The sequence below is a fragment of the Saccopteryx leptura genome, chromosome 7, assembly GCF_036850995.1.
Source record: "Saccopteryx leptura isolate mSacLep1 chromosome 7, mSacLep1_pri_phased_curated, whole genome shotgun sequence".
Taxonomy (NCBI): domain Eukaryota; kingdom Metazoa; phylum Chordata; class Mammalia; order Chiroptera; family Emballonuridae; genus Saccopteryx; species Saccopteryx leptura.
The window spans coordinates 89,200,566-89,214,426 of NC_089509.1; the positions used below are offsets into that span (position 1 = coordinate 89,200,566).

Here is a 13,861-nt window from a genome sequence, read left to right on the forward strand (position 1 = left end):
TTGCAATGTTGTACCAGGGCTTGTTTCTGACCAAACTATTTTGTATCAAAGATTTGGCCAGCCATCTGTCTGTCATAAAAGCAAAGATGCAACAATTAGAATTGAAAACAGCAAAAATTAAGTTCATTTTCTTTAGGAGTTTGATCTGCCTGGGTTTAAATTCTGGCTTCATCATTCACTATGTGACTTCGGGGAAATTAGTTGACTCATTTGTGCCTCAGTTTATCTGTCAAATGAAGGTGGTAAAAGTACATACCCTACAGAAAAAAGATGAAGTTGCACCCTTACCCACACCACATAAAATATTAGCTCAAAATGGATTAAAGCTACAACTATAAAAGTCTTATAAGAGTCATGCCATTGGATCTGGTAATGATTTCTTGAATATGACATCAAACTAACAGGGAATAAAAGAAAAAATAGATAAACTGGACTTTATGAAAATGTAAAACTTTTGTTAATCAAAGGACACTATCAATAGAATGAAAATGCAATCTACAGAATGGGATTTTCAAATTCTATATCTGATAAGAGATCAATATCCAGAATAAAGAACTACATTGAAAAATCAAACAACCTGATTTTAAAAATGGGCAAAAGACTTAGACAATTCTTCAAAGAAGATATAAAAATGGCCAATAAGCCCATGAAAAGATGATGCACTATCATTAGGGAAATGCAAATCAAAACCACAATGAGTACCACTTCACCCATTAAGATGGCTATTATTCAAAAAACAGAAACAAAATAACAAGTGTTGGTAAGGATGTGGAGAAAAGGGAACCCCTGTGCAATGTTGGGATTATAAATTGGTGCAATCACAACGGAAAACAGTATGGTGGTTCTTCAAAAAATTAAAAATCTAGCTGCCATATGATCCAACAATTCCACTTCTGGGTATATACTCGAAAGAATTGAAAGCAGGGACATGAGCAAATTTGTATACCCATATTTATAGCAGCATTATCACAACAGCCAAAATGTGGAGAAATCTACATGTGCATCCACGGATAAATGGATAAACAAAATGTGGCATAAACATGTAGTGTACTATGAGTCAGCTTTAAAAAGAAAGGAGATTTTGATCCATGCTATAACATGAATGAACCTGGAAGAAACTATGCTAAGTGAAATAAGCTACTCACAGAATACTGAAAGGATACCTACTATGTGATCCCACTCATACGAGGTAGGTATAGTAGTCAAATTCATAGAGGCAAAAAGTAGCATAATGATTTCCAGTGGCTGGCGGGGAGGGCAAAATAGGGAATTAATGTGTAGTGGGTTTAGAGATTTAGTTTTACAAGATGAAAACGTTTTGGAGACGGATAGTGGTAATAGTTGTCAACAAGGTGAATGTACTCACTGCCACTGAACTGTATACTTGAAATGATTAAAATGATAAATTGTATGATATAGTTTACAACAATAAAAAAATAACATAAAACCTAGAGAAACAGGAGTCTACTAAATCACATACATCAGTGGTCCCCAACCTTTTTTGGGCCACGGACCGGTTTAATGTCAGAAAATATTTTCACGGACCGGTCTTTAGGGTGGGACGGATAAATGTATCATGTGACCGAGACAAGCATCAAGAGTGAGTCTTAGACAGATGTAACAGAAGGAATCTGGTCATTTTTTACAAATAAAACATTGTTCAGACTTAAATATAAATAAAACGGAAATAATGTAAGTTATTTATTCTTTCTCTGTGGACCGGTACCAAATGGCCCATGGACTGATACCATGGACCGGGGGTTGGGGACCACTGACATATATGACTTATTATGAACATGTTACATACGAACCAGGTGGGCTTTAATGGTAATCTGATTTACTTTCCTAGAATTGTAAAGGATTTTAAGGGATATGTTGGAAGACCCAGATCCCTTTTTTAAAATGCAGTTAAAGCAGGGTATATGCATCCTTTCTCTGGGGCATGTGGCATCTTCAACAGGCCCTTTAGGGGTTAAGAGTCAGTAGTCTGGGCTCAAATCCTAACTTCACAACTTAGAGGTGTAATTTGGGGCAAATCAATTATCTTCAAGCCCCAATTTTTCCTCCCCAAACATGGAGGTAATGCTAGCATCCAGCTCATAGACTTGTGCAGACTGAGGTTCTAGAGATAAAATGCCTGGCATACTAAAAGCACTCAGTAAGTGTTAGCTCTATTGACAGCACCTTTGACCTCATTGTCATGGTTGACACATGAGTATTTCTTGATCTTTTTAAATTCTATGTTTATTAAAGGCTCCAAGTATAACTGCTCAGAAGCTGCTCAAATGAGGGATTCTGGGCAAAAAATATTGTCAAGCCAATCTTTCCCCTTCGTTACTCTGGTTTCTACTTGACACTTAGTTCATGGCCATCAGAGCACTAATCACTTCTTAGGGATACTGTCAACCAAGCAGCAGGTTATTGATCAGTACTTGCAAAGGGATCTTTGTCCTGCTGATCTTTGGCTGAAAGGATAATTTAGTCTTCTTCTTACTTTTCCTTATTGTTCTACTTTGTGTGACGAGCCATTATGTTTAGGATGGAAAGATAAACTTTACTCAAAAACATATTTCTCACAATATTAATTGATAAAATAGGTACCTTCATGGGTGGGACGTTGACTGAAAACACCAACTAGAGTAAAGTGCCTTGAATATTGAGATATGGGGAGAAAACGAACCAGCATAGAATGAGGAGGGATGTATTCACTGGAACAAGGTTTACAATACTCTTAAATGTAATCACATTTATAAGGGCAGAAGCAAAATAATCTTGGTTGAAATCAGCTCTAGTACTCTAAATCCCATTTATCGCTCAATGGGATAGAGGCATGGGATGCTCTGTGAATTGAACTTTTAAAACAAATGATTTTTATATAGTATTTAATCAATGATCCACTGTTGGAAACCAAAGAATTAAAAGCCTTAAAAAAAATGGTTTTAGCTTTGGGAATGTTTGAACACTAGGTCCTTTTGTTAAAAGCAAAACAAACAATATATCTGTATGTATATAGAAGTATGAGTACTCTGACATCTAATCTTTTGACTTAGTGTTTACCTTTGCACATTAAGAAGTTGGATCATCCAGAGAGTTAAAGAGTAGGTGTATGTTGAGCTATAAAACCCAGACATATGGCCACATATATGTCATTAGATCCATGTATAGAACTGGAGGTGATGTGAGATGCTTTAAATTTTTAATTGCACCTCTCTGTGACAGCCTCAATTCTCACAGGTCTGAACAAAGCCTACGTTTTGTAGGTTTCCTTATGGTTAAGCCAGTATACATTCTTCTGTAGGCAGTAGTACCTTACCCATTAATTGTCACCCCTTATTTTCTCCCTTTCCATTTAGGCTCTTTTACTTTGAGTATGGTGTTTTTTAACTCTTGAGCTATGCTGTTTGGACAAAGAAATACTGACCCTATGGAACAGATGGTGTGGTTATTGGTGGGTTCAATTTACAGCAGTTTCTAGTCCATTTTCCATCCTGATCCCACCTGGCTCTTCAGGGTCAATTTTGCTCTCTCTTTCACTGTCTACCTCCTTCAAAGCCATCAATTTTAATCTCATTTAAAAAATTCCCCAGGTCCTGGTTGGTTTGCTCTGTGGTAGAGCATCAACCTGGTGTGTGGATGTCCCAGGTTCCATTCCCAGTCAGGCACACAGGAGAGGGCACACAGGAGAAGTGACTATTTGCTTCTCCACTCCTTCCATTACCCTTTCTCTTTCTCCCTTTCACTTTTCCCCTCCCACAGCCATGACTCTATTGGTTCAAGTGCATCCTACACAGTCGTTGAGAATGGTTCCATGGAGCCTCTGCTTCAGTTGCTAAAATAACTTGGTTGCGAGCATGGCCTCAGATGGGCAGAGCATTGGCCCCAGACGGGGGCTGCTGGGTAGATCCCGGTCAGGGTGCATGTGGGAGTCTGTCTCTCTATCTCCCCTCCTCTCACTTGGAAAAGAAGAAAAAAATTTTTTTGACTTAAAAAAATAATACTTGGTAAAAGGATATTATAGATAAAAATGTGATTTATAATCCTACTTGCAACAGTTAAATTTTGATGTGTATCCTCTACTTGTAAAACTAATTTTTTAAATTTGGGATTATATCATATTAGAGAGGGTATGTTTTCCATATTGCTTAGTCTCAAATTCTCGTGCAATTATCTACCTTGTGTAATCTTAAATGAATTATTCAAATTTTCTGTGCTTCAATTGCCTCACCTCTAAAATGGAATAATAGTAGCACATACCACCAATATTCATAGAAAGCATACATGAATTATTCATGGAAAGCACTTAGAACAGTGGCAGGGACATAGTAAATACTCAAAAATGTTAATAAACATTGGTATTCTTATTATACAAATATTATTTTGTAACCTGCTTTAAGAAAATACACTGTGGCCTGACCTGTGGTGGCGCAGTGGGATAAAGCGTCGACCTGGAACACTGAGGTCGCTGGTTCGAAACCTTGGGCTTGCCTGGTCAAGGCACATATGGGAGTTGATGCTTCTTGCTCCTCCCCCTTGTCTCTTTCTCTCACTCCTCTCTCTCACAAAAAAATCAATAAATAAAATATTAAAAAAAAAAAAAAAATTCAGGTTACACCTTTTGGCCTGACCTGTGGTGGCGCAGTGGGTAAAAGCGTCGACCTGGAAAGCTGAGGTCGCCGGTTCGAAACCCCAGGCTTGCCTGGTCAAGGCACATATGGGAGTTGATGCTTCCTGCTCCTCCCCTTTCTCTCTCTCTCCCTCTCTCTCCCGCCCTCTAAATTGAATAAATAAATAAAAATTAAAAAAAAAAAAAAAGAAAATACACTGTGAGTATTTTCTTGTGCTATTCATGAGTAATACATACTTTATTGCCTGACCCTATTATGTGTTTATACCATAATTTATTTAATCAAGGTTCCATTGTTGGACATTTATTATTTTCAATATTTTGTATCGTAATAAATACCCCTGCAGTAAACATTCTTGTGCATAAATCTCTGGGCACATTTCTGATTATTTCCTAAGGCAAATTTCTAAAAGTAGAATGATGGAATCAGAGTATCAGCCCTTTTTCAGGCTTTGGCCAAAATGCCCTCCAGATACGTCATGTGAATTAGACAGCTCATTTCCCCATGGCCTTCCCAGCAACCGATGTTATGATTTAAAAACTTTCTTGCCAGTCTATAGTTTTCATAGTCAGAGAGTGCTCTGTAGTTTCCGAAGTGCTCCTCTTCTGAGATTTTCATTTTTCGAAAAACCCCAAACCCCTTTTGAGTTACTTCTCCTCTTACTTTAATCTTTATGTTTGTTTTTTTTTCCCCCGAAGCTGGAAACTGGGAGGCAGTCAGACTCCCGCATGCGCCTGACCGGGATCCACCCAGCATGCCCACCAAGGGGCGATGCTCTGCCCCTCTGGGGCATCACTCTGTTGCATCCAGAGCCATTCTAGCGCCTGAGGCAGAGGCCAGAGAACCATCCTCAGCGCCCGGGCCATCTTTGCTCCAATGGAGCCTCGGCTGCGAGAGGGGAAGAGAGAGACAGAGAAGAAGGAGAGGGGGAGAGGTGGAGAAGCAAATGGGCTCTTCTCCTGTGTGCCCTGGCTGGGAATTGAACCCGGGACTCCTGCACGCCAGGCTGACGCACTACCACTGAGTCAACCGGCCAGGGCTAGTCTTTATGTCTTTATCATAACTTCCTGCCCCGTGACTATTCCTAACCATTTTTTCTCTAATTTCTTCACACCATTTCTTTTACCCATTTAGAGTTAGTCTACAGTGTTCGGTTTTGTTCAGGTATGTGCTATAAATCTAGTAGATAAATACAACAGGAAGACAGAAACTTTTTTTTTTTTCAGTGAGCCCAATCTAACTAAAAATGAAGCAGTCTCCCAAAAGACTCATCTCCTTTATAAAGTAATAAGATCCCTGTTGCCCAAAATATTTCAGCCATATAGACAAGCGTCTGAAAGCTATGGAAGGAATTCTTCTCTGGGCAGTAAGTTAACCTACATGTCAGTGTTAACCAGGAAAACAGAAACCCCTCTAAGTGTTTAATCCTAGAAGGAATTTGATTCAGGGAATTGGTTACACAGGTGATTAACAACCAAAAAGATGATGAGGTAACACTGTGATTAGTAACATTAGGAAGTCAGCGCCAACCTTAGACTAAAAGACAGAGAAGGAAGAGCTGGTGGGGCCACTGGGAGGAACCTGGAGCCACAGGAGGCCTGTCTGTTGGGAGCTGGATTGCAGAGGTGATGTCGTTGCTTCTCACCACTACAGGTAGACTGGGAGGGGAGAAATATCCTGGATTTTCTCTTCCCCCTCTCCAATCTTCCAATGTCTTCCATTGGCAAGTTCAGTGAAAAGCCAGTTGACACAGATGTTCATGTGCAGTCTGTGGTCAGCCCCACTGTGCTGCAGAGTAGGGTGAGGGTAAGGCAAGGTAAGGGTGGAGAGTGGATGTGAGTGCAAACAAGCGAGGGCCAGACCCAGTGACTTCTGGAAGCTCTTCGAAACCCAGAGACAATAGGGCAAATTGCAAAGCATGTTCACCCCGGAGAGGTAGGCAGTGCTGGGTTTGAATACGGGCTTTGCCATTTACTAGCTCGGAGACCTTGGCTAAGTAACTTCAATTGGAGTTAAGTTAATGGAGGTCTGAGTGTCTCAGTTTCCTCATCTACCCAAGGGAGCAAGAAGAACTATATCTCATAGGGCCGTTGTAAAGATTAAATCAAATAGCTATAAAATAACAGTAAGCATTCAACAACAATTGATTTCCTGTCTTTCAAGAACTTTTGCTTGTAATAACTATATATGATGTCAGATAGGTATTAAATTTATTGGGCAATCACCTTGTAAGTTATATAAATGTCTTGTCCACCTGAACCTAATATAATATAGTACATCAAGTGCAATTTAAAAATAAAAACTTATTTTTAAAAGAGAAAAAAGTTATGATTTTAAGGCAAAGGGCGTTTGGTCAAGGTCGTTAAGAAATATTGAAATATATACTGAAAGAAGGAAAGGGGGCAGAGGACCCTTTCCTCTTGGATGTTATGACTAGGGTGGGATAGGTGATACATTGCTCGATAATGATACTGAGAGATTATCTAAGAGATATTAAGAGTATCATGCATAATGAATTTATTCATTCCACAAACATTTATGAGTCCTCACTGTTTTCTGGAAATGATTTAGATATGGTCCTTATCATAGGAGATGGCAACAGATGGGCAAAGAGATAAATCGAAGTGCATGATGGTACGGGATATTTACAGAGGAGGGAGCAATGGGATGTCTTTGCCTAAGGAAGTAGGAGAATGCTTCAGTAAGGAGATTACATTTGAGTTGTGTTTTAAAGGGTGAGCAGTTTTTTAGCTTATGTAAAAGTGTAAAGTCAAGAAAGGTTGCCCTGGCTGGTTGGCTCAGTGGTAGAGTGTTGGCCCGGCATGTGGATGTCCCAGGTTTGATTCCTCGTCAGGGCACACAGGAGAAGCGCCCATCTGTTTCTCCACCTCTCTCCCTCTTGATTCTCTCTCTTCTCCTCCTGCAGCCATGGCTCGATTGGAGCAAGTTGGCCCCAGGGCACTGAGGATGGCCATGGCCTCTGCTAGGAAGCGCTCAGTTGCTGAGCAATGGAGCAAGGGCCCAGGTGGGCAGAGCATTGCCCCTAGTCGGCTTGCCGGGTGGATTCTAGTTGGGGTGCATGCAGAAGTCTGTCTCTGCCTCTTCTCTTCTCACTGGAAAGAAAGAAAGGAAGGAAGGAAGGAAGGAAGGAAGGAAGGAAGGAAGGAAGGAAGGAAGGAAGGAAGGAAGGAAGGAAGGAAGGAAGATAGGAAGGGAAAGAAAGAGAGAGAGAGAGAAAGGAAAGGAAAGGAAAGGAAAGGAAAGGAAAGGAAAGGAAAGGAAAGGAAAGGAAAGGAAAGGAAAGGAAAGGAAAGGAAAGGAAGAAAAGGTTGTCAGCTGTTTGGGGAATGGTGAGCTATGCACATGGATACGGACTTGAGGGGTCTATATTCAAGAAACAACTGGCAGATGCGGCTAAAAATGGAAGAGAAAGTCAGCAAGGAAAGGGCCTGGGGTAAGAAGCTAATGACTTTTTCTGTGGGGCATGAGAAGCCAGCAGAAATTTTAAACTAAGGAGTAACCCATCATCTATAACTTAGAATTTCATAAAGTGACATGTTTCCCCAGCCTCTCTCATGGCCTCAGTCAAAAGGCTGAGGAAGGCAGTTATATGAAGCAGGGGCTGTGCGTCCATCTCATGAGACATTAGAAAGTATAAATCAGGAAAATGAGCACAGGGGTTTTCCCTTAATATTAAATTCAGAATGGAAAAGTCATTAACTTATCCTGCAGACGCTGAAGGGCTCAAGGTAAATATTTAAAGTGTTCTCTCTCTCATTTCTACAAAGCCAGGAACATCAGAGGAGTGATGCTGCTGCTTGTGGCTATGAGGCAGGATTTCAAGGATTCTGATGAAACATCTGCTGGCTTGGATCTGTCTGAATGCTGAAAAGGACTTTGTGTTACTCTAACGGAAAGGAAAACACAAAATGATGATAATATAATCCTTTACGCTCTCAGAGCCCTTTCGCTTACATTATCTCATTTAAGCCTGGTGACAGTTGTGTGTGGCAGATAGGGCCAGAGTACAGTCTCATTATAGAGGTGGAGAAATGGAGGCTGAGAGTTTCCTACCTTCCTTAGGATCTGAGAAGTTACACCCAAAGCTACAAATGGGTTTCTAGACACACAGGCCAGCGCCTTCTCCGACCTACCATAGTGCTCCACCTACCTGTCTCCTGTCACGTGTCAGGATGGTTTCTTTGAGGTTCTGAAGTGTGAGCAGTTTAAGATCCAGCCTTTTCCTGTGCACTGTGGAGCGGTAGGGGCCTTTTCTCCTCTCTTCGGGTGTTCGTGCTGATACGGCTAAACCTTCTGAGTAGAGGATCAGGGCACCCTTTCTAGTGCTGAAAGTTTTAGGGAGAAAGAGTCTCCATGTGTGCTGATTGGGGTTGCCTTTATCCTGTGGTTTGCTGACCAGGACATAATCTTCTGGAGACTTCCAATTCAAGTAATCCTGCAATGGAGAGGAAACCACCTTGATTGATTCATTGTAGACAGCACTTCTATAATGAATGGTGCTTGTGCAAGGTATTGGACTGTTTTTGTTTGTTTGTTTGTTTGTTTGTTTTTTAGTGACTGGTTTTTTCTGAGTTGCTTACATGATACACAGAGCACAGTTACTCTCTGAGCTACTAATTCTGCTCTCCACATCTCAGAATTAGTAGAACCAAGGGCATGACTTTGTTTTACCCCACACAACTTTCAGGAGAACCACTCATGCCTAGGTTAGAGGCCTGTTAAAGTTTCCTGGCATGCAAGTAAGTAATCAGAATTATCAAGGGCAGTAGATAACTTTGAAATTAGAGCTGGGCTAGCTGGCAGTTTAAAGAGGAGAAAGCCATTCCAACCCATCACTCCCCTTGAACACAGGGAGTTTCGGTACATTCCAGATGCAATGTAACTTTAATGTGTCCATTTAGGAGCCTGTAAAATAGTTACATGTGTTGTAAGTAAGTAAATGCCATTGGCCACAGAGGTCCTTTGAAACTCTATAGTCTTTTAATACAGCAAAGGCCAAATATCATGACAAACTATCATGTCAATGGAAATCTCTGTGTGATCCAAAATTTTTCAAAATACCCCAATGGATTAAAAAAGAATTCTTGGCAGAATTAAATGAAGTAAAATTGCAGTACAACAAGGGAATTTTTGCCACTGCTTTAAAATGTTCTAAAATGAAAAAAAATTTTTTTTGCCTATATTAAATATGAGTCCTGTGGGTTGAATTCCAGAAAGTTCAAGGAAGTCATTGAAATGACAAGAACACACACACAGCATTTCAACCACAGAGCACAACTTCTAAAAACCAAATAGCCACCAACTTGTCTAGAACCTAGGTGGAAATTCTGGTCTTGAACCAAACCATCTGAATTCTAGACAACGAGCAATCTCCTTCAGTCTAAAGCAAAGGAGGCTGTAGGTCAGCATGCAGGGGAAGGAAGAGGGTCGCCGTGGCAACCTCGATGTGTCAGGCAAATACCTTACTATCTTGAGTTTCACCAAGGAGGGAAGATGTACCACTGAATCCCACCACCTCACTAACCAAAAAAACCCAAACACACATGGCTCAGCTCCAAATGGAAAAATAGAGCATCCCCCCAACCCCCAATATGCCTTTCTTCAGCTGTAAAACTCACCTCTGGTTCAAAATAGACTTCTAACTTCTGTTTGTTCTGCACCAGCTTCCCATGTCCCCGGCTCAGGAGAGAGAGCGTGAACATGCTTCCCCTCCGACCACCCTTCTCAAGGGCAGTTCATCTCTGTTTTGAAGGCTGAAAACTGGTCACACCTCAAGATTTCCTGAACTCAGCAGGGAGCCCAAGAAGACCACAAACACTGGGCCTTTTATTAAACACACTTTCCCCTCATACAGCAGCTTCTTAGTAACAACCAGCCACACAGTTTAGACAGTGTGTGTCTTTGTCGGGAGAAAAAATAAACCGCAAACCCAAACTCCTCAAGCCTTGGACTGTCTGCGCTCTGGGCAGCCTCTCTCTCCTTCGCCTAGGCCCTTGTTCCCTGGTCCCGTTGCTCTGCTACCAGCTCGGGACCACAGCCATCCTTCCCACAGCAGCAGAGGTTGTTTCTTGGTTGCTATGGTGACACAGGGAAGTGAAGTCCCTTAAGCCAGCCCAGATAAGGCGGAGACTACGAAGAGCAGTGATCATACACTGGGAGGGGGGGGAGGGTCAAGTGGACGCGGAAGGGACCGGGGTCAGATTTCAAGTCCTGATTGTGGGGGTGGGAGGGGCATGTTGAGGTATTGTTTCTGTTATAACAGTACTCATACTGCTTTTAGAATGCCTTCTTCCTTCTCCTGATAGGAGAGCCTTTCCCTGTCAACTCACCATGAACAGAGTCAGAGAATTCATCAAGGTCACCTAAAGTGATCTGTGACGTTTCCCTTAGCTGAGCTCCAGCATCCTCTCCACTGGACATGAGGCCTTTATGGTAGTTGCTGCTTTGCATGAGTGGGTGTGAGATACTGGGGATCTCCAGATTCCTTTGCACACCTGGTTCTTACCTGGGTGAATCGATCTTCAGAGTGGGGTTCTTGGGAGATGTCGGTGGGGGGCATTGGGTTGTCACTACCGGCATTTAGCAAGCAGGGGCCTGGGAGGCCGAATGTTTTGTGGTGTGTGGGACTGTCCTGCATAATGAATTGTCCTCCACTGAATTCTAGTAACAGCCTTTTTGAAAAACACTGTTATGGACTGGGCTGATTGGTTCTTCTTCATGCAGACACTGTGATGAGGACAGGAGGAAGGGCTGGGGGCGGGGGTGTCAGGGAACAAAAAGATGCTTTGCTGGTGATCTGTGGCCCTGCTTTGGCCTAGAAAAGCCACCTGCCCTGTTATCTGTCAGATAAAACTCCATGGCCATCTTGTGGGAGTATCCCTGCTGACCTGCACGAAGAAGTATAACAGGCAACAGGTCCACTTACCTTCTGGAGCTCCCTCTGTGGTCCTGCTTTCCCAGGAAGCAGGCTCAAGTCTCAGGAGGAAGAAAGAGAGTTCATGCTGTATATAATTAAATTGAGTTTATCATGGGGAATCAAAACAGTGTACGTAGAGACTAAAAACTGAATTTAGTCAAAACCACAATAAATACCATTTCAACACCCATTAGAATGGCTATTATGCGGATGAATCTTGAAGATATATGGTAAGTGATATAAGCCAGTCACAAAGGGACACATTTTGTTTTATTATAATTATATGAAGTACTTAGAGTAGTCAAGTTCATGGAGACCGAAAGTAGAATGTTCTTTGCCAGGGGATATGGGAGGAGGGACTGGAAAGTTAGTGTTTAACAGGTACAGAGTTTCAGTTTGGGAAGATAAATAAGTTCTGGAGATGGATGGTGATGCTAATTATACAACATTGTGAATGTACTTAATGTCAACCAGTGCATTTAAAAATGATTAACATGATAAATTTTATGTTATGCGTATTTTACCACAATTAAAATCTAAAAAAAAGGATAACAAAGTAAACAAACAAAAAAACTTGCAGTAAGCACTTTGTAATCTGAAAGTCATTGGTCACCATTATTGTGAAATGTCCTCTTCATGGCAGATAAGACAAAAGCCTACAACATGAGGGTTCCAAATAGTTTATAGGGGTCTTAAGCTGCAGTTGCCTCCTCCCTTCCCCTTCCTTGCCCCTTCAACTTTACTGAGAGATTAATTACTATGTGTATTGAGACATGGTTCCTGTTCTCAAGAAGCTCCCAGTAGGGTGAGAAGACAGGTGTAAACTGGTACCTGAAAGCTGGTGTGAGGCTGTGATAATGGAGGTAGAGATAAGTAGGTGCTCTGGGGAAAGGGTCAGGGTGTGTGTTTGTGTGTGTGTGTGTGTGTGTGTGTGTGGAAGATGGATGGTGGTGGGCCTCACAGAAGGCTGTGACGATGAGCACTATTGGAGCTGAGCTCTAATGGACAGTAGTGTGTGGCAAGGAGGAAAGATGAAAGAGGATATTGCAGGAGGAAAGAAAATTTTGAGATCTCTGGGGAAGGAACCACTTCTCTGGTGTAGCCACAGCCTTGGGTCAGGTTTACATAGATGAAGCTGGAGAGGCAGGTCAATTGGCCAAGGCCATGAAGGCCACATATATTCTGCTAACGTGCTTTGGACTTTATTCTTCAGGTAGTTTTTTTAAAGTCAGGAGGGGGAAAGTGACGTAACTCTCTCTGGGTTTTAGAAGGATAACTCTGAGAACAGTATAAAGGATGGATAGAATGAGGCACGTTTATCTTATAAACTCCTGGGTGGACTGTCAGAACCTTGCTATCCAGGCCAACTTTCCCTTGGATTTGAATGAATTTGTCAGCTAGATCAGGAATAATCAATCACCTGCTAAATGACCTTTGAGTGAGATGTAGAAGGGAAAACTTTATCTCAGCTGCAATGAAATATAAATGTTGCCATTTTGAAAATGCCATTGCTCATGGAAGAGAGTAGGTAGCACAAGAGGGAAGCGAGAGAGTCGCTGGGACACAAGGAAAACCACTGGCGTCAGCCACAGACTTTCTCCGAGTGTCTTCAAGGGAAATTCATCCTCTGAGCACACCTGGCTAGGAAATGTGAACTCATCCCTAAATGGTGAAACAGGACCCCAGGAAGTGACCTCCCTGAGTCTCAGTTGAGTGAGCCTCTCATCTGGGAAAATACCCGGATTCCCATCTCGCCTTCCCAACACCATGGCAAGACTACCAGGCCTCTGGGGCTGTATCTACGAGCAGCTAGACCACAGCCCAAAGCAGGCCTCTTCTAAACTGTCATGTTTACATCCATACTGTTTAATATGGACAATGGACAGATGTACAGATCAATTAATAGACATTTAAAAGCATTTACTCAGTCCCCACAGCAGTTTATGGAAAGTGCATTTAGAAAGCAATCGAGGTTATTGCTATTCTAAAGTGCTTGGGGATCCCAGATGAAAGGCCCTTGTAACTGGAGAGTACTTATAACTCAAGAAGAAACCCACCACACCCATGTTATATAACACCAACACCATCTCCTGGCATGCCTGACCTGTCAGCCCATGCAGCCTGTCTGTTTAAATTACACTATAAATTCTATAGGGTGGAGACTTTGTTTTTATGATTTGTAAAGCATCATGAACAACCTTGACATTCTAAATAAATAGAAACCACATGAAAAAAGAAAAGAAATGTTTCTGTGCCTTCATCCCACTGCATAGTCAATGGCCATGTCCCCACTGCATTT

The 13,861-nt window shown here is 41.8% G+C and overlaps 1 protein-coding gene across 4 annotated transcripts in view; it reads right to left on the bottom strand.

Moving 5' to 3' along the window:
* The window catches only part of KIAA2012 (KIAA2012 ortholog), a 134,473-nt gene extending 123,882 nt beyond the window's left edge, over positions 1-10,591 (bottom strand). For all 4 annotated transcript variants that reach the window (XM_066346462.1, XM_066346463.1, XM_066346461.1 and 1 more), the window contains exons 1-2: positions 10,265-10,591; positions 8,797-9,081 (exon numbers count right to left, since the gene is read on the bottom strand). In XM_066346462.1, coding sequence (XP_066202559.1) covers positions 8,797-9,081; positions 10,265-10,348 — 369 coding nt within the window. In that variant the 5' untranslated portion in view covers positions 10,349-10,591. The remainder of the gene's footprint in view (positions 1-8,796; positions 9,082-10,264) is intronic.
* Positions 10,592-13,861: the final 3,270 nt, after the last annotated feature.